The sequence below is a fragment of the Indicator indicator genome, chromosome 15 (genome assembly GCF_027791375.1).
Source record: "Indicator indicator isolate 239-I01 chromosome 15, UM_Iind_1.1, whole genome shotgun sequence".
In the NCBI taxonomy this organism is placed as follows: Eukaryota; Metazoa; Chordata; class Aves; order Piciformes; family Indicatoridae; genus Indicator; species Indicator indicator.
Window position 1 is genome coordinate 20,302,578 of NC_072024.1, and position 23,059 is coordinate 20,325,636.

General features: G+C 39.8%; 1 protein-coding gene and 1 non-coding gene across 12 annotated transcripts in view; both read left to right on the forward strand.

Annotated features, from left to right (window-relative positions):
* The first annotated feature begins 2,403 nt into the window (after positions 1–2,403).
* Positions 2,404–2,538, forward strand: LOC128971946 (small nucleolar RNA SNORA84). Its single transcript, XR_008489253.1, has one exon. It is a non-coding gene; the product is annotated as a small nucleolar RNA SNORA84 (small nucleolar RNA).
* A 1,896-nt stretch (positions 2,539–4,434) lies between these two features.
* The window catches only part of IARS1 (isoleucyl-tRNA synthetase 1), a 103,874-nt gene continuing 85,249 nt past the window's right edge, over positions 4,435–23,059 (forward strand). For 9 of the 11 annotated variants that reach the window (XM_054387492.1, XM_054387501.1, XM_054387494.1 and 6 more), the window contains exons 1-7: positions 4,435–4,553; positions 5,060–5,216; positions 5,705–5,824; positions 9,376–9,458; positions 17,909–18,026; positions 20,768–20,915; positions 22,377–22,464. In XM_054387492.1, the coding sequence (XP_054243467.1) occupies positions 4,435–4,553; positions 5,060–5,216; positions 5,705–5,824; positions 9,376–9,458; positions 17,909–18,026; positions 20,768–20,915; positions 22,377–22,464 (833 nt within the window). Of the gene's footprint in view, positions 4,554–5,059; positions 5,268–5,704; positions 5,825–9,375; positions 9,459–17,908; positions 18,027–20,767; positions 20,916–22,376; positions 22,465–23,059 lie in introns of all 11 variants that reach the window. The other 2 variants (XM_054387491.1, XM_054387498.1) reach the window with 2 other exon arrangements.

A 23,059-nucleotide genomic window follows, 5' to 3' on the forward strand; every position in this document is an offset into this window, starting at 1 on the left:
TAGGACATAAGATACAGAGTCAAACTGATTCTTTGCTTAATATGAAATATATTTGTGTCTAAACATAGTATTAATTTATCCACTTGCTCTTTTAGTAATCTTTCAATTGAAAAAAGAAAGTCCTTCCTGAGAGAGGGGTGGTCTATAGCCAGTTTCAGGTAGTGCTTCATCTTGAGTGATATGTTGAGAAGATGCTGTTTCCATAACTCCATTCTCAAGTATCAGGTTCAACTTGAGCAAATTCCATTTGCCAGTTTAGAAATTTGGAACTGTCACTTCCTATTTTTTTAGTTTATTTTTTTGACCTGCTTACTTTGAGGTGTGTTTTTCAGTAAGAAAATACTGTGACTCCACAGTTTTCTTTTCACATCAGACAGAAGGGTGGAATAATCAGACCATTATCAGTCTGTTATGAATAAGGTGTAAATGTCAATTTTCTCCAAGCATTTGTGTGGAAAAGTTTGGATTTTTTTTTTCCTGAAGTAATTATGCTTGGAAATACCATTCTTAGGCCGTGAGGGTGGCAGCTTTTTCTGAGAAGAAAAGTGATTACTTAGTTTATTTATTTTTTACTATGTTTCCAACTATTTGGTGATTTATATAAAATGCCAATTAGAATAGGATAGCATTACTCAGCTTAAATAGAAGTTTTAAGGATATATGTGCATGTTTGGCTTTTTCCTTAACCTATGCTCAGGTCTTTGATTAGTGTTACTGTTTTTTTTTCCCTGTATAAGGCATTAGCACAAGGTGTTCTGTACCTTAGCATTTTGTTCCAATCCATCCTTTTATTTTAAACTTTTTTCTGTCTGTTCTAGAAACAGTTTTTAGTATCAGATGAACAGTTTAGAGTATTGTTACCTCAGAAATTGCCTTGCCTCAAAGCTCAGCCCCTAAAGGAGATGTAAATGGGGAGCCTGATTCTGTGGGTATGGAAAATGGCACATTGTTAACTTTGGGGAAGGTGTCTGCAGAGGGAGAAAGGAGGCTCCTCATCTCTGAAGGGAGTTCTGTGCATAGGTCTTTTATATAGAATAGTTTGTGGGAGAAGGTGACTGGAAGAAAAGGTGACTGATCATAAACCCCTTGAGATTAGGAGACTTTTGGTATGCTTTTTAGTTTCTTATCATTTTGGTTTCACAGTCAACAAAATTTGTGTCTTAAAATCCACTTTGTTTTAATCATCTGTCTGTGTGATGTATTTGAGTCAAGCAGATTTCTGAAAAACTGATTCACTCTCTTCCTCGTGGCATTTTAATAGATTAAAAAAAAAATTAAAAAGTAACTAACTAATATTGAGAACACCCAACAGTCTGAATGGCTGTTATACTTTTAACACTTGTGGTTTTTTTTTCATCTAGATAAGAAGCCCAGCATAAGTTTGAGACTGCTGTAGCATAATCAACAAGCTTTGACACCTTTCCTGTTGAATGTTATTACCTTTTAAAAAAGTGAGTGTGGTTAAAATTCTGCATGGTGTGTTGTTTTTCTCAGGAGAAGATGAGTAGAGAAACAAGAAAACAAGAATCCCTTTGGGTTTCATAAGCTATATGTAAATTGGGAGTGTTGTCCAAATGTGGTCTTCCGTTATTGGCATAATTTGTGTAATGTGAAATAATGGAATGGTTTGGATTGGAAGGGGTCTTAAAGATCATCTAGCTCGAACTTGCCTGCCATGGGCAAGGGCATGTTACACTAGACCAGGTTGCACAAGACTCCATTCAACCTGGCCGTGAACATCTCCTTGGAGAAGGTATCCACAGCTTCCCTGGGCAACGTGTTCTAGTGTTTTATAACCCTTACTATAAATAATTTCTTCCCTAAACTCCATTCTAAATCTGCCTTCTCCCATCTTCAGTTCATTCCCCCTTGTCCTGTCACTAGAAGCCCTTGTAAAAAGTCCCTCCCCAGCTTTCTTGTAGACCCTTCTCAGATACTGGAAGGCTGCTCTAAGGTCTCCCCAGAGCTATCTCCATGCAGATGTTTCCACCAAATCATAGTCTGTTTTCAAATAACCTCAACCCCCCCTTAATTCTGAAGGATTAAGTCACCATTTACGATGTTGTCATACTGTTTTCAAAGCAGTGAGTGGTGCCAATTATTTTCTGACTTAAATGCGTAGGTTGTAGTAATGAACTTTTTTTTGGTGTAGGTATATGGTATTATTAATATTTCTGCCTACAAATTGTTTATGCTTTTCCTGAACGCGTAAGTCTTTGCTTTTTCTCTCAGCTGATGTTGAGCCATAGAGAGATTTCAAATGTGATTTGTCTTTTAAGTCCATTTAAAATGCTGCTTTGTAACTTGAAAAACCTGACCTGTAATTCCAATCAGTTATTTTATCCCTAATGCAGACATAATAAACTCCTCCTGTAATGTTGCTGAGAGTGTGTATAGATTTGTGCCCTGTGGTTACTGGACGCTGGTTTGTACATGCAGCGCTTCAGTTGGTAGGAATGGGCCAACAGTGACACTGTGATTAATGCATGGAGTCTGTGATATGTGAGCAGCTTCCATAGCCCGGTCACAGTTACAGACCAAATCTTCAACCTGCACTGAATTGGTTAGATTACAGGGACTTGACAGCAGGGCCAGCTGCCGAAGCCTTTGCAGTTACCACTGAATGGTGAAGGCTGAGCTTGATTGAAATGAATGTGTAGATCCTTAGTTCTCAAGTCAAGTGGCTTGTAGGAAATAAGTTTTGAGGCTGCCTTATCTCCATTGTCTGTGATCAAATTACTGAGAAATGGCGTGGCCCAGTTAGTGCTTTGTTTAGTGCTTTGAGATACGCTGGTGACAACTGTGCTATAAGTCATGTCTAATGTACTGTGCTAAAACTGGTTATTACCTTTCGGAGACTACATCCAGGCCATGTCCATATGTTCCTTGTCAGCTCATGATTTTCCTTCCAGCTGTTCTGTCACCTGTGTACCAGGCTATGGGTCTCCAAATTTATTTGTCTCATTGGATAATTTGGGCTTAGTAGTGAGGAGTGTCATTGGTGCAAAAGCTATGAATGGTAGAATTCATAGGATTCATTTTGGGGCACACTTTTTCATACAGATTCAAAGCACTGAGCTGGCAAATTTTGTGGTGTTCCGCCTTTCATTTAAAGGCTTCTCATTTAAAAACATTTTGGAACTTTAGCACTATCAAGCAGCATGTCAACTGGTGTTTGAAGTATTGTCTTCATGTCTTTGTCGCTGCTTATGGTTACTATCTGACAAACATAAGTAAATTAGAAGAATCGGTTCTTGTGCTATTGGTTGTAATTCTACAGCACTAAGCAAAACTGGAGGCTGTTGGTGTGCTTAGCTCCTTGTTGTGTAAGTGCTAAAGAGCAGCAGTGCTGAAGTTGGAGGTGGGTGAGAGCTGCCTTTGCAGTCATCTATTACAAACTTAACCGGTTTTCTTCTGTTATGGAACTCCTATCTTAGATATCCTTATTCCGTGAAGCTTTTGATTGTTGCTTGCTGTAGCGTTTGCTTGAAATTTGACTGTTGTAGCAAGTCTGGAAGACCAGGTAGTTCTATTGTGTGTTTCTTATTATGCTGAGAACTCTTTCCTGGGTTGCTCATATATCATTTTGCTTGTGGTGATTTTCATTGACTTGACCAGAATTGGAGAAGGGCTTTGGCCACTGAAGTACAAAGCCAACTGCATTAAAAAAAGATCTTCAGGTAATGGCCAGCAAGAAGTAGCCCCTTGTAGCGTAGTTCTAACATACTTGTAAAAACTTGGAAATACAAAAAAGAGACTAGAACAAGACTGGTAGTTTTGCCACTGCTCTGGAAGTTAGATCTTTTAAAGACTCACTGCTGAGGCTTTTGAGCTTTTTCTTCATCTGTTTATTCAAATTCTTTCCACATGTTCATCTTGCAGTGTTTCAGTTGATGCTATCGGGAGCCTTGCTGTATTTAGGAGCACTGAGAAGAGTGGCCTAGCTAGATGGACAAATGTGGTTTTAAACCTGTAAATGGTAGGAATACATGTACAGGGAAAAGCTGCCTCTTCACTAGTTTTAGTTCCTGCACAAAGTATGTCTCACTAGTTCACAAACTGATGCTGAAAGACCGTTTTGAACTTGGAAACTTTTCATAAAGGAAAAAAGAAATCCAACTCGTAACCAAAAAATAATTAGTCCATTTCCTTTTTTTCTATAGGAAACAAAAATAAAAGCATGATAAAAAATTAAGGGCTGTACTTGAATCCTTTTCCTGTAACAAACTTTTGATGTTAGTCTGTCAAAATGATTAGGTGTTGTAGAATATAGTGCTTGCTTCTGTGTCTACAATGAATCAAGCTCTTTGAAAAACTGGGATGTGGTTTGGTGATATGGGTTTGTAAGACAAATTATATTTGTGAAGTAATTTTTTTCCTCACTCTTGTTCAATATGTACTTTCTTTTCTCTGCTTGGTGATTGCTGAGAAAGAATGGTTCAACAAGTTCCAGAGAACATAAGTTTTCCAAATGAAGAAGAGAAGATATTGGAGCTCTGGAAAAATCTGAATTGTTTCCAGGAGTGCCTAAAACAATCAAAGAATAGACCTAGGTAAGCTGTAGCAACTGTGTGACAATGCAAGGCTGGCTTAGCTGTACTGATTTCTTTATTTCTGCCTGGGTTCTGTTAACAGCAGCTGTTCCCTTTGCAGAGAGCAGTTTTGTCTGCTGTTGTCAGGTTAGTTACTGCTTATATTTCACTTTATGAAAAACCAATGATGTTCAAACAGTAGTAATAAACCTGTGATTTCCTGCTTTATGAAAGAGACCTGCAGGTAAGCAAGGACAACTCTGTCCTGTGTCTGCCAGCTGTGGAACAGCATGGTGCCATTTTCAGTAGTATTGCTGGTAGAACTGGCAATGGTAGGGACTGAATGAGCTGAAATGTTCTCTTTAGTCCCACTGCCAACATGGTGCCTGTGCTGACTGCTCATGGGAGAAGGAGAAACTGCTGTTGTCCTAGTAAGACTTCAGCATAAGCATACAGATGTACTCACCCTATTTGAAAAGCTGATGCTCAGCTTTTGATTTAATGAAGAATGTTGTCTTGTGTTGCAGGTTTAACTTCTACGATGGCCCTCCATTTGCTACTGGCCTTCCGCACTATGGCCATATTCTTGCAGGAACCATTAAAGACATAGTGACCAGATTTGCACATCAGAGTGGTTTTTATGTTGACAGAAGATTTGGCTGGGATTGTCATGGCTTACCTGTGGTATGTGTCATAAATCTGTCTACAGATAGATCTGTTGGCTCCTCTTTCCATGTTACAACCTGTTTCTCAGCCACGTTTCTATTGCTGTTATTATTGGCTTTCTTGCTAAAAGGGAAAGGCAAGTTTTGTCCAGTGTGGTGCTCTGGTTTTCCTGTGTGGTGGTTTCAGATGCTTCCAACTGGTCTCTTGCCTTTCTCCAGGCATTCCATTGATTACTATAATCATGTATTTATTTAGTATGTATTTCAGAAACCTTTTTTTTTTTTTTCCCCCTTTCCTGAAGATAGTAAAGAAACAATCATGCCAGGCAGGGCTGCCCTTTTGGAATATCTGTTGAGTTCAGGTGCAGTGCTCATGAAATCTCAAAAGGATAAAGGAAGCCTTTTAGCCTCATTAGAATGCATGGAACATAAAGAAGTTATCGAGAGAAATCCTGACAGCTTTTGATGAGTGTGGGGTTTTTGTCTGGTTGTTTTCAATGCTCCCAGGAATATGAGATTGACAAGACCTTGGGCATTAAAGGGCCAGAGGATGTGGCAAAGATGGGGATTAAAGAATACAACAACCAGTGCAGAGGAATTGTAATGAGATACTCAAAGGAATGGGAGGTAAGTAAAGACTCAATACATATTCTGTTGTGTGGTTGTAAATTTATGTGTGAAGAAGTTTTTCAGATGAGGTGAACTTCATAGTTCTGTCAACTTGATTACTTGCTTAAATCTCATGTCTGCGACTCCCTTGCTTCTCACTGGTGATCCTGAAAGGGGAACAAAAAGAGCAGCTTTGTGGCTCAGAACAGGGAGACTGCTCTGATGTTGAGAAAAGGTTACTTTAAGGTAACCTGAAGCTCAGAGTGTCTAACTGGATACATGGAATATCTAGCTGATACATGGAACAAGTTATCTCTTTCCTCATGTCTTCTCTTGTGTAGAAAGTTGAAAGTAAGATCTGACTTTGGTTTTCAAATGGAGCAAATAAAAGAAATGCACATTAATCTCCCTGCTTTTCTGTTCTCTACTTTGTTAATTGCCAGAGTGCATTGTATACAAGTGTTTCCAGTGCTTGTATTTCTGGAATAGCAGAAGTTCTAGCATTTAGTTTTATATCACAATAGGGGTGTGTAAACCCTCAGCCTTCCGAGAGAGTGTTAGTCTGAGTGTAGTGAGAGGGAGAACATTGGTCTGTGCAGACCCTTGAGATTGGGAAGCTGTTCCAAGTAGATGGGTTAGGTATTTTCTTGAGGTACACAGGGATTTTTTTTTTTCCTAACGCTGATGTGTGTAGAATGTGATGCTCATTATTTTTGTCCTCTGCGGTGTGGGCAGAATAAAGTCCATTTAACCCAGTACATTGTCAGTCTGTCAGTCTCACACATCTGTGAAGTGATGACACTTATCTCTGGCTTTCTGCAGCTGAGGAGAGTCCCTAGGTGTGTTCTTAGCTCTGTCACCGTATTACAGTGACAGCAAAAGGAAAAATGGCAGAATACAGAATATCCTTTTTTTTTTGTCTTTATGGCATAAGACCTTCCTAGGCCAATAAATATCAATTTTTTTCCCTAGTCTGTAGTCCCTAACAATTCTGCCTCCCTCCCTGCCATGACCTTTTCTATCTACATTTTAAACCTAGGTGTACTGATGGCCTCTAAACAGTCTGAATCAAGACATTTTTATACATAGTTTGAAGAACTAGTTATTCTATAATATGGTTACCAGTAAAACTTTCTTTGCCATCATTTGTTTCTTTTTCTAGGCAAAATCACAGAGTGGTAGGGGTTGAAAGGGACCTCTGGAGATGATCTAGTCCAACCTGCTTGCCAGTGGAGGTTCACCTAGAGCAGGTTGCACAGGACCCTCAAAGTAAAGAAGTTCTTCCCAATGCTTAGTTGGAACTTATGTTCAAGTCTGTGCCCATTATCTCTTGTCCTGTTGCTGGGCTCCACATCCTTCTGATGCCCCCCTCTAAGTATTTCGAAGCATTGATAACATCCCCTGTCAGTCTTCTCCAGGCTAAAAAGCCGTAAGTCTCTCAGCCTTTTTTCATGAAACAGATGTTCTAGTCCTGTGATCATCTTTGTAGCCTGTTGCTGTACCCTCTCAAGCAGTTGCCTGTTCTTGAACTTGACATTACTCCAGATGAGGCCTTACCAAGACAGAGTAGAGGGGGAGGAGAACTGCCCTCAACCTGCTTGCCACACTTCTCTTGATGCACCCCAGGATGCCATTGGTCTTCTTGGCCACAAGGGCACATAGTCATCCTGTTGCCCACCAGGACTCCCAGGTGTTTTTCCACAGAGCTGCTTTCCAGCAGGTCAGTCCCTGACATGTGCTGATACCTGGGGTTATTTCCAGGTGCCCAGGTGCACTACCCTACACTTGCCCTTGTTGAACTTGTTAAGGTTACTCTCTGGCAGACTCTTCAGCCTGTCTGGGTCATGCTGGATGGCAACACAGCCTGATAGGGTGTCAGCCACCCCTTGCAGTCCTAATTCCTTAGGTTTTCCTCATGCAGAAGCTGTTCTACCTTATTACAATCCTCTGTATGTTCTCTAGTTCTGCTATATTCCTTTTGATTGGCATAATTTCTTATATGAGTTATTACTTGCCTTTTGGCCTTGGGAGCATTTTGCAGTTATGGACAGTATCCAAAGGGATACAGCTGCCTTTGTTGGGATAGCTGTGGCCTAAATTCAAGTGAGTGGCTGAATGAAAAGCACAGTTTGTTTTTTCACATATACAATCACTCATCTATACTCTGAAATTTTGTATTTCAAAAACATCATCAATGATTCTATGTTGGTTTTAGAAATAAATATAGAAAAGTTCATTCTGGTTCATGTTTTATGTTCCATGGCTGTTCCTTTTTACTTGCTGTGTCTTCGGTCACTGGTGTTTGCGCAATGCTGATGCTTAGTCCTTAGGTTAGTAAATGGATTTTGGATTTTATATGCATTAAATTGTGCATGTATCTGTGTGTGCTTCCACATCCACGTATTCAGATTATTAATAAAAATTAAATTAGTTTAAGTGTCTTGTTTGTGATTTGGCTGGTAATAAATTGAAGTATTTTGGGATAGTGTTAGGAGAGGAATTCCCAGCATTCCTACTCAAGATAGAGTTTGTTTTCTGTCTGGACTTTCTAACAAGTGGTTGAACCTTACGAAAAGTTGAAAGGTACCTTGGTTGTGTAGGGTCTTTCAGTGCTGAGAGCAAACAGAATACCCCAGCTCTGTGGATCCTTGTATTAATCAGTCCTAGGCTTTGGATGTTAACAGTAGAATGTCAGAGTGGCTTGAAGGTCAGGATCAAAACATCTGTTTCAGAAGCTCAGGTGTTATGTAGAAATGCAGAGGTGACAAAGTTAATTTGCTTTGTGTCTACTTTCCTAGTTGGACATCCAGGATGGTCTGTGTCAATAAGTGCTGGGACAGGGGTCTCTTGTCTTGGTTGTTTGGAGAGCTATCTTGATAACTGTCAGATTGGCGAGGGACTACCACCTGGCCAAGTGAATCCCTTAGTTGGCTTATTACTCATTAGTGGTCATAATCAGTGCCAATGGACATGACCATAATCTGTCCTGAGATAGGGACTGACACCTGTGTCAGCCTTGTCATAGCTTTGGGAAGGCAAAGAAGGTAGTTGGCCTTGAAATAGTTTTGGTAACTTGTGGCATATCAGTTTCTTCCAGCATTTCTTTGTCTTCGAATTACATCATGCTTTCATATAAGTGAAAGCTGATAGACTGTGTTCTGGATCCTGATTGTGCAGTGAGAAGTTTTAAAAATAGAAGCAAGAGCCCTGTAATCAAAAGCAATTTGCAGGCATTCAAACCTTGGCTGACCCTTGAGTGACCCACTATTTCTATTTGATGAATGAGCTAAAAGATCCACCATTTATCTTTAGCAGTGCTGAACACGTTTACATGTATGGCCTTGATTCTGAACAATTATGCTTATGGTTTCATTCTTGGCTTTCTTTTGCCTCTTCAAATAGACAGTTTGGAACCTTTGTCAGGCTAAAATATTTGATAGCTGTGTTGCATTGATATGGGACAAACACTACACTTAAAAATCAAGCTGTTTTACGGAATAAACGTTGGGAATGTATCATGCTCTTTAATATTAAGATGCCTTTCAATCTGTGTGTTTGTTTCTCAACAGTTCAATGTCACAAGGTTGGGACGCTGGATTGATTTTAAGAATGACTATAAAACTCTGTATCCTGAGTTCATGGAGTCTGTTTGGTAAGTTAATTTACATACATTGCATATATGCTTTTTCTGAATTTGAAAGGTTCAGAAGGCTTCAATTATTGTGAACGTGTGTTGGTCCATACTTCTCTAGAACTGTTTTGAAACATGCCAAATTCTGATAAACAGTGGGCAAAGTAATTAAGGTGATGTGGAACCTCTGGATGTCAACTGACCTACTTGATCCTTTTCAGGGTAGTAGAGTTTTTCAAAAGAAGGTATGACAGTACTACTTGTAGTGGGCCCTGAAATCTCACTGCTCCATGTAAATTTAAAAGCAGTTCTGATACATTCCTTGCTTGGTTCAGGAAATTCCATTATATCTCTGCATTCTTGATGTTCTTCACACCCTCAGCTGCAAATGTGCAAACTATCCAAACTCAGTTTAGCTCCAAACCTCTTCTTCAAGCCTGAATTTAGAGGCTGGGAATTTGCTGTTACCTTTTTCTTGCCAGCATAGTTTGACAACTATCTTGGACTCCCAGTGCAGAGCTAAGTAAAGTTTAGGTGTTTTAGCAGTGTATTTAGGATGATTGTTGGCATTCCAAAAGACAAGACAACCTTACAGCTTAAGGGTAATCAGACTGACCCACAGAGTGAAGAAATGGCAATGCTGAGTCCTTCGGATGATAGAATTACAAGGTGAATTTCAGGGAGAGGTTTAGCAGAGTATGTGCTGACAAAAAGCCATCAAAAAGCAAGTGATGTGCATGTCAAGTGTTAGTGATGTTCTTTAATCTTAGTTTTACTAATAGCCTGTAAATGTATAGTTAGCTACTTATAGTTATGATGAAGGATTGACAGAACTTCTAGATGTCTCTGCAGCCTTTGTAGAGGGTTGAAGTGCCAGTGAAATTTCAATGAGCATTGAAAAGTCTGTGGGAAGGGAGCAGATGTCTAACTAACTTAGCTGAAGAAACCCTGCATAATGATAAAGCTAAGACTGGTAAGACACTTTCCTTTTATAAGTTATATACTTAGTGGTACCTTAAATCCTCTGTAATTAGCATCTTCTAGAAAACAAATGTGACTTTGAGCTAGCTGCAGGGTCTCTTTGCAGCCCAATTGTTTTTCTTTTGTTTTTTTTTTTTCCCCTCCCCCCTTTGAAGCAAAATTTCTAGTCTTTCATCCAGCTCGCAGAGGTTACCTCCCGTAATGCTTGCTTTGTATACGAACTCTAAAATACGAACTTAATCTGAAATCTGTGTGGTATGAGACTTCAGGAAGTGAATAAGCAGACAACCTCTTAATTTTGTACTGTTTTTGCTTCCTGATACTGTTCGTTTTCTGTGTAATCATGTAATATTTTTTTTTTTTTAAAGTCTGTTTATAAAAATATGGTTTTCTGGAAAGTCTTCTGAGTGTTGGAGGAGCATGTTACGCTGTTGCCAGCTTGCTTTCCAGTAGAACAAGAGGTGGAACTGCTGGTGTTTGCATAGTGGATGGAGGAGGGAAGGGGAAAGCCATGTGGGATGCCTGTTTCAAGGCTAAGGGAGATAATACTGAGAGAAATTGCAGCTTAATTTCTGCATTGACCATATTGGCCTATTGGCCTGTCCATCTCCAGTGCTTTCATGTGTTTCTTCTTTTTCTTTTCTTCTGCCTGTAGGAGTAGAATGCTCTTAAGCCCAGGAAAAGCACATGGATCATAATAATGGTAGTAAGCATGGCAACTGTAGATTTTGCAGTTAAAATATGTGAAGAATTTTGTCGTCAGTCTTTTAATCAGATAAAACTACCTGTTAAGTTTAATTATTTGTCTCTCTTCCTGAAGCATGCTGTTCTGAAATGGTCTCAGAATTTCTAGCTTTCTATGAGATGTGATATTTTCAGCCATGATAGTTAGGTTGAGTTCAGGGAGCTAATACAATGTGATAAATGTTGTTTCTGGTCATGGCTGTTTTTTATCCAAATAATTTAGACTTGAAATAGTTCAGGACTTGGACATCAAATTTATCTTCTGTTAATGTGATCTTCTTTTGTAAAGATACTGTACAAGCTCATGATGATAGAGAGCATTCAGGGGGTCTTGCTGTCTCTTCCCATGGCAGTACCTCAGAATCACAGGGCCTGATGCTGCTCTGAAAAGTGGCTTTCCAGCAGCAAGACTACAATTAAGGACACATTGTAAATGCCCTGGATGAAACGACAGCATCTAGAAAACAGCCAAGGAAACTAGAAAAAGGTGGAAGAGGGGAGAGGAGATTTAGACCTGGGTATTAGGAAAAAATTCTTTAGAGTGAGGATGGTGAAACACTTGAACAGGGAGATTGTGGATGTTCCCACCCTGAAAGTGTTCAAGGCCAAGACCTTGAGCAACCTGATCTGGTGGAAGGTGTCTTTGCCCGTGGCAGGTGGATTGAAACTAGATGATCTTGAAGGTCCCTTCCAACCCAACCCATTCAATGATTATATTTGCTAATGCATTTGTTTGAAACAGTTGCTTTTACGCATTTTGCTGCTATACCATGTGGTGGCTGACAGTAGAATGAATTTTCAGCCTGCTAAATTTTGATTTAGAACAAAACTTCTTCCAATGATAAAATTGTATCATCCTGGCAGAAATTTTCAGGGCAACACTGAAGGCTGGTGTCATTAAGAGGTGATACTGCAATGGTTTCTCTTCTGAACATGTAGTCAACTCTTTCTTAAATCTAAAGATAACATTGGGTTGGAGGGGACCCTCAAAGGTCATCTTATCCAACCCCTATGCAGTCAGCAAGGACACCTCCAATTAGACCAGGCTGGCCAGGGCCACATTGAGTCTGTTCTTGAATGTCTCCAGGGACAGGGCTTCAATCGCATCCCTGGGCAACCTGTTCCAGTGTTTCACCACTCTCTAGTATCAGAACTTCCTCCTGACGTCTGACCTAAATCTGCTCCAGTTTCAAACCATTGCCCCTTGTCCTATTGCTGTAAAGGCCTTCTAAACAGTCCTTCCCCAGCCTTTGGTAGGTCCCCTTCAGATACTGAAATGTAGCTATAACTTAATAAATAAATAACTTAAATAGAACTCTTGAGTTGTAATTAATTAGTGTATATCCATGCTGTGTGTCTTCTCAGGCTAACTGAGTTTGCACCTCAAGAGCAGTTTTCCTGATCGCTGCAGAAACAGCCTGTGAAGTGCTGAGTCGAGGAGGGGAATAGCTCTGTGGTCAGAGCTGTGGCATGTTCCTGGGTCTGATGACTGCGGGGGTTTGATTTCCTGCTTTGCATAACTTCAGGGTTAGTTAAACAGCTTTTCATCACCATCTAGTGGCTCGATCTAGCAATTGCACGCCGGGTGTAACGCTAAAAGCTCAATTTTGAAAGACATGTTTGTATGGTGTGAAACCACAGGTGGCAGAAACGCTTATTAGCTACTTGTGTACCCTAAGGAGATAGTCTTGAATCCTTTTGTGATAGCACTAGGTAGTGACTGGGGGAAGAAAAGAAAATATTCCTAGTTATGGTAGAAAACTGGTACTCTACATGTTTGAGGTCATGGCTGTACACTGAAAACTGCTCTGTTAACTGTGGAAGACGCAGTATGGAGCTCTCTTTGGTAATGGAGCTTTTTGCCCAGTTCTGCCTTCTTTCTGCTAGGCCCATCTCAGTTGTTCCAGCTTCAGTTTTCTGTTTAGTATTGTTACTAAGAGGGAACCTCAGTTTCCTTCCTTACTTGGTGTGGCCTGTGTGGCCCCACAGCCCTGCTCTTGATGTTCTGTAGTAGCATCATGCTTGTGGTGCCACCACACTCTTAAACAGCAGCTGGAGATTGTAGGTACCTCCTGGAACATTTCTTTTGAATTGTCTGACTCTGTATAGCTTTGTTTGCTTTTTGGCATAATTTTTGTCCACACTCCATTTTTTTTAAGATGAGCTCTGTCACTGATGTCAGTGTTCTGCTGCCTTGAATTGTCCCTTCCAACCCTAACAATTCTATTATTCTATGATGTGAACTGCTAGGTCACACAGCAATAAACATGTTTGTTTTTCTGTACTACCTTGGATATGTTGAAATAAAGCACTTCTAGATCCTGCTGTTGTAATGTTTTGTCCAACTTACTTTTTTGCTGAGTTAATAATTCCTTTTTTTTCTTTTTCCTTTTCTTTAAAAAGGGAAAAAGGGGAGAAGCGATTTATGTGAGTTTGAAAATAATTTCTGAATGTTAGTAATGAGTACTTCAGTTATTTCGAAAGGAAGGAGTTTTCACATCCTTAGGTATTGAGTCATAGCAAGCAGAACCACTTGATCATTTGCCAACCCCAAAATGAAGGCATTAAGAACTTGAGAAGCTCTAACATGAAATCCTTTTCTTCAATGTGAAGTGAATGCATGTGTTTGAAGAGGGCAGCTTGCTTTTGCATCTGTTGGAAGATATGGTAGGATATTGGATTTTGTGGGGGCTGCCAAGGGTATTTTGAGGGATTCAGTATCTTTTGGAAGCAAAAACTCCCTTTGTGGGAGTTTTAGTATATCCAGGTGGTGTTTTGCGTGATATGTATGTGACATGGATCAATGAATCTTATAGCAGAGTTACAATTTCTTGGAAGTTACACCTATGGTGAGAATACCTCACAGTTGGGCTTGAGCCAGTTTTATCATCCCCGTATAACACACTGCTTTGAGTTTGTGCCATGCTTTTTGGAAGCTAAAGACACCTTGCATCTTTAGAGACCAGATTCTCTGTTAACAAGTGGCTGAAATAAATATCTTGGGTTTACCTTTTCCCCAAGCTCATTTTTCTTCAGTAAAGGAGTTTAAGTCCTGCTACTGCAGCAGAGAGGATGCAGCTGATTTTATTTGAGGACAGATGTGGCAGACCTGTAGGAATAGGGTTTGATTTCTAACTTCTGTGTATGAACGTTTTCTGTTTGATAGTTGAAAGGAACTCTGTGGTTTTTAGCTTATTTTTCAGAGAGGATTGCAATTTCAATTTTGGTTTACAAATCAAGGGCCTCTTTTGCACAAGTTGTCAACATTTGGCAAACATAAGCATTAAACCATATTTTGATAGGTTATTGTTTAAAATACTTTGTGTTGCATTTTTAAGCAAAACATGATATCCCCCTGTGAGTGACTTAGTGTTAGAACCAGGTTCATCTTTAGCAGTTGCTTTGTTTTAGGTGAGCAGTGCTGCTAGCAAGAAGCTCTTTGGGAGTCTTCTGTGCGCTTCTGATGGTCGCACAAAATCTGCTCTCTTTGTTAGGGAAGCTAAGTAGGCAATTGTCAAGATGACAGAGTGTCTTTTTGTAATGATATTGAGGGTTATTGCATCAAGCTGCAGTCTCAACTCAGTCATAGCTTTAGTTCTTATGTTTGAATGGTTGTCTCAGAGTAGAGGTTATGATAAACTACAAACTGTAACAAGAGCTCTGAAGAATCATGTGGCTTGAAATGACGTAGTCTTCCCTTTTCACTCTGCCCTAGTGAGAGCACATCTGGAGTTCTGGATCCAGTTCTGGGCTTCCCAGCTCGAGAGACAGGGAACTACTGGAGAGAGTCCAGTGGGGGCCACAAAAATGCTGAGGGGACTGGAGTGTCTGTGTGGAGCAAGAGCTGAGACACCTGGGGCTGTTGAACCTGGAAAAGAGCAGCCTGAGAGGGGATCTGATCAATGGTCAGATAAAGGATGGGGATAAGAGGATGGGACCAGACTTTTCAGTGGTACCCACAGACAGAGCAAGGGACAGTGGGCACAAACTGGAATCCAGGAGGTTCCATCTGAACATAAGGAAGAACTTGGCTGTGAGAGTGCTGGAGCCCTGGAGCAGGCTGCACAGAGAGGTTGTGGAGTCGTTTTCTCTGTGGAGACTCCAAACCCACTTGGACATTGTGACCCTGGGCAAGCTTTTCTGTGGGTAATCCTGCGTTAGCAGGGGGGTTGGACTGGATGATCTTCAGAGGTCCCTTCCAACCTCTGCCGTTCTGTGACCGTGGAAAAGCCCGCTTTGGTCAGTGGATGACTGGGAGCGCTTGCAATAGGGCAGACGTGCCACAAGAGGGAGGTGCTGGCTTGGCTTTGTAACCTGGCAGCTCCATCTAGCGTTCGCCTTTCCTGAGCCCTTCCTGAGTTTGCTGTTCTCTCTGCAGTGAATTAAATATTCAGTGTTTCTCGGAGTAGTCGTCCATGCTGGCAGTAGGCAGTGTTCTTTAGAAACTAGATATAAAATGGAGCTTTTTTTTTTTTTTCTTTCATAGATATTTTAGTTAAGTGTTTTTGAAAGGCAAGTAGAACACCTTCAGTGTAAATGCTGTCACTTGTCACAGCCTGCATTAATTATATTCTGAGGTGGTAAGCATACATTTCATTTCTTTTTTTAACTTGAACAGAAAATTCTGCAATTATCCAGCTCATATATATATATATATATGCTGAAAGCTGATGAAACTATATTCACAAATCATTTTTTGTAAAAGACTGATGTATATTTAGGCAAGTTGATACAGTCTGTGCTGTAAACCAGATGCACTTCTATGCTTCAAATTTTAGTTAGGGGTCAGGCAGCCGCAACTTGCCTGTGGGTGATGTTTATTACGTTTTGCAAGGTCAATTTTAAGTTGTGTGTAAGATAGAGCACTTTGGGGGGTGAAAGACTTCTGGGTTTGTTTCTTCTGTGGCAGAGCTTGGGGAAGAACTGTTTAGAAAGGGTTGTAGCGATAGGATAAGGAAGGGGCAACGGTTTGAAACTGGAACAGGGAAGGTTTAGGCTGGACATCAGGAGGAAGCTCTTTACTATGAGAGTGGTGAAATACTGGAACATGTTGCCCAGGGTTGAAGCTGAGGCCCCATCCCTGAAGATATTCAAGGTCAAATTCAGTGTAGCCCTGGCCAGCGTGATCTAGTTGGAGATGTCCTTGCTGACTGCATAGAGGTGGAACAAGATGACCTTTGAAAGTCCCTTTCAACCCAGTACAATCTCAACCTGTGAACTTGGTGCTGCTGCGAGTCTCTTAGGCTTTACATATTTTAGAGGTCAGATTATTTAATCTTTCTTCTGTTAGTGACCATTCATAAGAAATTTTTGAGGTTTTGCTGGAGGCTCATGGATGAATCAGTGGACTGTATATCATCTCCACATGACAGTCTGTATCTTCTCCAACTGTCTATTCTGCAGGGTAATAATTATTCTGATTAAAATCTCATATGACAGCAGGACAGTGCATGTCTTTTGCTATTAATGATTTGGGCTGGAGTCTGAAATCAGTGCAATAATCTACTTGTATCTTGTGTTGAAGATTATAATTTCAAATGTAGAAGGCAAGACGTTGACTTAAATACAGGTCCATATTCTCAAGCACAGAGTTCACAAGCCTGCAGAAAGGTGTTGCTTTCCAGGATGCGGTTGGCCATGAGCTATTTGTCATGGAAGGGGACCGAGAAAAGTGATAAGGATGGTTTGAAAACATAGTTTGAGTAAAGGAATTTTTAAAGTGAGGAGTGTGTACAGTTTGATTTCAAGTTCCACATTCCATTTGTCGTAATTATTTAAGGTTTGCCCTTTCCTGCCTTTACCTTTAGGGTATCCAACCTTAAAATCCATGGTCCCACTAAATGTGCAGGTCAGTGAGTTCTGCTGATAAATGTTGGTGAACCTTTAGTACACCCTGCAGCATTCAGATACAGAGAAACGTAGAGTTGTGTCTATGACATGGACACCTGAAGAGTTTCAATGTGAAGTGTATTTCTCTTCCAGTTTCTCATCTTGACCATTGACTCAATCTGTCATATTGTAATATGTGCTGGTTTGATTATTTCAAGGCGACTTAAGAATCCAAGTATGTGACAGGCTCTGAAGATTTCATAAGGAGATGTACAGCTTCATGTGAGACTGATCTTGGACAGGAACTGAGTACAGAGTGTGATCAGCTAATAAAGGAGAACATTGATGTCAATTGTAGGACTGTAAAACTAAGCTTATTATTTTGCATGGTCAACTGTGTTGTTTTGTGCAAAATGTTTTTCAGATTCTCAGGATTTGTTTGGGTGGTTTGCAGATATATTTAACCTGTATCTGTCTCTCCTCTGTAGCACTGGCTGCTGTAGTAAGTCCTTAACATCACGTGCAGTTGTGTCACTACACATCTTCCCTTTAAATTATGGCTGATTCCAGCCTTGTTGGTTAGTAGTTGATATTTCAGGTGATCTTTAGATTCAAAACATCTGAGATTAACAGCAATATAGATTCGTGTTTCATATGCATACTATGCATATGCTGTGCAGTCAGTGCATGGAAACCCAAGCTGTTGGAATCAGCTCTAGTTGAAAACAACCACAAATACAGTTGCTATCAGCTTTTCTTTTTCCTTCTGACTTGCAGATGTTGTCTTAAGTTGATGATTTGTTGTTAGAAAGAGGTGTAATTCAGAACAGCACTCCAGTTAAAGCAACACCCCATTTTGCAATTGATGCACTAAATTAGAAGTGCCATGTACTACTGTGTTCCTTGTTTGCTTCCAGGTGGGTTTTCAAGCAACTGTATGACAAAGGGCTGGTGTATAGAGGTGTTAAGGTCATGCCTTTTTCAACTGCCTGCAACACTCCACTGTCCAACTTTGAGTCCCATCAGAATTACAAGGTAAGTCAGTATATGTGTGTGTTTCTTATGTTGCCATCAGGTTTCTCTGTTGTCTTGAACTTTGATTTGGAAAACTTTAGTATTTTCAGCTTGATGGCTCATAAGCATGTTACACCACTCTAAGTGAAAGTAAACAAATATAGGTAACGGGATTAGCTTTTAATATATTTTGCTGGATCAGTAATTTATTTTGATCAGTTGATCTCAGCCTTCTTCCCTGTTCTGCTTGGTTGCTTTTTACTTGGAGTTACATAAAGTACATTGTTTTCTCCTGGTAAACTACTCTCACTTCCTCTTTGGGTTTTCAAGATGACTATTGCACTATGTTGGATTTTTATGGTAAATACTTAGAGGAGAACTCCTGTCTGTGCGGGTCTGAAAAGAGAAGGTCTTTGGGTAGAGTTGAAATCTTCTGTGAGGGGATTAATAAGGATTGTCAAAGACTCTGAGTTGTAGAGCAGTAAGAGAACAGCTCTTCTAAGAATCATCAAGTTAGGCTGGCAAATCCCAGGCCATGTTTTACATAATAGAATGCATGGTATACTGTGTTTGGTAAGGTGTGCCTTTAAAAACCAAATCACTAGATACAGTAGGTGCAGCTTCTCATTTGTGTCAAATTTATGTTCTCATATGTGAAGGCAGAATTTGTGTCCCAGTTTTCCAAGTTGGGTGTTTGTGACAGAGGTTTTGTATCCTTTCCAATCCCCACCCAGGCTGCCATACCCTTACATCATAAATCTTTCGCTGATGTTGTTACAGCAGAGAGCTAGCACAAACTGTACATCTGGTCTTTTTTACATCTTGCCCAAAAAAGTCCAGTGTCCTGGCCAAAAATAGTGGGTTTTAAAACAAGTGTTTAAACAGATTTGGAGTACAACACAGTCCATAAAGTCCAAAGCTTTCAGTATTGCTGAGGGATATTTGACCATACTGAAGAACAGAGGTTTTGTGATTTACAGGAAGTGAAACTTGCAAAGATATCTCAATATTTGTGACTGGCAACTGAAGTAACTTTACGCATACTTATTGACATTTCATACAGGCTAAGATTAATGAGCTTTCTTCAGAACAAAAACTGTTTTGGAGAGGCTTTTATTTTGATGTATGTGTATGCCCCTTTTCCATAGAGCAAAGCTCTTGTCTCTTGAGTCTTAATCATATTTGGATGCTACTTCTTACTCTAGAATCAGTAGTGTGTGTGTGTGTGGTGGGTGTTCTGCTTTGCCACTTCATGCAAAAATGATTTTTTTTTTTGGCTGCTAGAGGTGATATTTTGGAGACTGAGATGTTAAGGGTCTATAAACTGACAAGATTTCTGTTTGGCAAGAGCAGTTCCTGGTTGTAAGGCAGCTGTTCTTTCTGGCTGCAGAGAGCAGGCTGTGGCTTCTGTTCCATCTATCCTGTGAGCATTGGGACACAAATCATGAGAAACAGGACACAAGAAGCATGTTTAGGAACTGAGGTGCCTAATGCACACTCAAGTAACCTATGTCAGCAGCTTGTGTTACATTGAACTGAAGAAGCATTGTCTTCAGATGAGAGCAGGCATAATTTGTGAAGAGATAAAACATTATACAATGCCATTACTTAGCAGGCTCAATGTTGTTTTTTTTTATGGCTTGTCAGTTTTTATCTACCTGGTCAACTTGGTGCTTCAGAAAACAAAGTGGATAGCCGGTGGTGGTGTTTAACAATTGGAAGAGACAGAGCTGTAGGGATAGCTGCAGCTTTGCTTGGTATTAAGTGCAGTTCCAAAGTTATGCAATATTTATGTTTTACTGTTGACTGCACCAGATGTTCACAGAAAATTCCCTCTGGAGCAGCCCTCAGCTCAGACATAAATAGCTATCTGTCCCAGGATGCTGTTAACTGTTCCCCAGTGCTGAATGGAAAGCAGAGAGCCTTGCACTAGGTCTGATGAGGGGGCAGAACGTGTTTGTGTTGAGGGGCATGAAAATGCACCCATTTTCATTCGGCATTTAAAATTAATAGTGAAAATTTCATGTTTGCATGGTTAGTCTTGCGTTTTCAGTCTACTTTTCATACTATGTACAATGAATAATGGCATTGTACTTGTCTGAAAGAAAAACTTCTTATTTTGGGGGCTTTCTTTTGACACTTAAAGGTGAGTTTTAGAGAATATCTGACAGAGGTCTCCTTCAGTGACATAGTTTTCTTAAGTATTGACATACTCTTATTTTTTAAGTAGCCCAAAGCTGTTTTTTTTTTTGTTTGTTTTTTGTTTTTCCTCCTTGTTAACAGCAGCTTTTTAGAAGGTTGCATCTTAAGTAATGGCTATTGTTCCTAGTCCCTGACTCTAGGGGGAAAAGGTGGGAAAAGGCTTTGTGTATCTGGTAAACTGCTGGTTTTCTTGACAGCTGAGATTATTATAAACTTCTAAAATGAGATTATAAGAGGTACCTGAGGAAGCTGTCACCTCTTTCTTGTGACAGCTGATTCCTAAAATCTCACTGCTAATCCAAATTTTTAATCTTATAGCTTTGTTGGACTGACAGTTTGCACTGGTGTGATGGAGGAACATTGTCACTGATGTTCTCCTCAAACTTTCTTGTGCTACCTGTTCAAATTCTGCTACCATGGTGATGAACTAAGCAGGGTACAAGATAGGATTTATTGGATGACAGTAGTAGTTACTACTACTGGGATTTCTATCTTCTCACTAATACATGCAGTAAAACTTTTTTTTTTTGCCCCCTCTTTGAATTTATCTTGTCTTTAAGGATGTTCAAGATCCATCAGTGACTGTGAGCTTTCCACTGGATGAAGATGCAAGCGTTTCTCTCGTTGCTTGGACCACGACTCCTTGGACCTTGCCTAGTAATCTGGCCCTTTGTGTTAATCCAGAGTTGCAATATGTGAAATTGAGAGGCAAGTGTTAACTGAAGGTGACATGTAATGAGCACTTCTTTCTCTGGGCCTTGTGAATATGGCCCTCTGTTTTTCATGGTAGGCTGTTTTATGCTGTATACATAGCACTTTGCTGGGGTTGGATTAGTATTTCGAAAGATGAGATTTACCTCTTAAGTGGCTGATGATTTCCAGCTGCTGAGCTCTTTTTATTTTAACATGCATTGTGAGGACTGTTCCCTAAAAAATATTGATAGATGAAATAAGAATAGCAAACATTTTTCTTGTCTTCTTGAAATCACACTGGATTTGAGAGATGAGGAAGTGTGACTGGGTCTCCCCAGCCTTTTTTCTTCCCTCCTTTCTTGGGGCTCAGATTTCTGAGCAGATTAGTGCTTATATTATAGTTAAGTTGCAGTAACTGAACTGTACTCTTAACCTATAACAGACTTAAGATGATATACGTTAGTCTCATCCTGACTCTTCTTTCAGCTGTTCACCTTTTCTGACGTTTCAGTGTACATTTAGGAAAAAAAAAAAAACAACCCAAAACCAAAAACACCCACACAAAAGAGGGAGGAGATAATCAAGTGAATGGTGACATTAATCTGGAGTTAAAAAATGCCGAAGGTATAGTTTCTAGTTCTAACATGACCATGTGAATCTAATGCGTGCCTAAGGTGATGCTAAATCAACAAAGTCACAGAGGCCTTTACAGTGAACTCCATGTGTTTGGGTTCTGTTTCTTTGAAGAGAATACCAAATATGTTTTGGATATCCCAGGTTTTAACATAATTGTGGTCATCTCAAAAAGTTTGTTTTGTACTTGTAGAAATAACCTACACTTGGCTGAGATGATGAGTTTTTGGGTTTGAATGGCCAGCCTACTGTCCACTGGTGGGAGGGTGACCTTGACTAAGTTGGCAGAGTGATAGTCCGAGTAAAATTTGTCATTAAAGATAAGAGGTCAGAGGATTTTGGGTGTAGAAAATGCATTCCTTCGTAATGTTTAATTTTAATTTTGCTTACATTCTTAAAAAGAAATCGAGGAGTCAAATTGATTAGAATAGTAAATCTCATAAAGGCAGCATAAAGTACAATGGTTACCCCTAATGTCAACTTAATATATGGATTTTAGGGAGCAATTCCAGTTGCTTCCCTCTGTTTCAGTTACATATACTGCTTTTCTTTGGCATAATGATAATAGACATGGAGTATTTTTGCCTCAAACTAAAAACCACTAAAATCAGTGAACTAGATTTCACCCTGTGGTTTCTGTCTAAACTTAACTTTTGAACAGTGTTCATTACTTGGCTGTATGGGGAAGAAGTAGCTGGGAGCTAATGGTCAATCAGCAGGATTGTTCTGGGCAGTTTTATAGTTAATATGATATCATCTTGCCTAAATGGAAAGGTTTTGTAATAAGAAGGAGGGTATTAGGTTGAGATTTTTGTAACTTTTTTGTTTTCTTTTATATTCTAGACAGTGCCACAGGACAGATTTACATTTTGATGGAATCCAGGCTGGTAGCACTGTACAAAACTGAAAGCGAATATGAAATACTTGACAGGCAAGTACAGAAATTATTGCACACCTCTTAAACTTCAGTGTTTCTAGAAGTTGCATTTTGCCATAACCTAAAGATGGATTTCCCTGCCTGTGTGTATAGCTTGCAAAAATCTGTGGAAGAGATTGACATTTACTAGAACAAATTGGTCTTGTACGTGAAGCTACAAATGGAATAAAAGTTTTGTTGGATTATGGTGGTGGGGAAAAAATAAAGGTTCTGTAGTCGTTCCTCTTCCTGTGTGTTTTCTTAGACATTCATATAACAGTCTCAGAACCCCCTGGAGGTTGTCCAAATACTGAAATGGGCAAAAGGAAATGCCACTTCTGTAGGATGGTCTGGTTAGTGGCAGTTAATGCTTTTGGAGGACAACTTGCATATCTCAGTTCAGTGGAAAAATTTGAGTTCTTTAAGCAGAGGGGATACAGGTATTAAATTCTGTAGCTCTCTCAGACAAAATATCTAGCTTTTAAACTGTCAGGCAGTTAGGCCCTTGAGGGGAAAATTAATGACATTTACTCTATACCAGGTGGCTGACTGAGTTCAAGGAATGAACTTAATGAAAATTTCCTGTATCTGAAGTAATCTGAACTTCCTG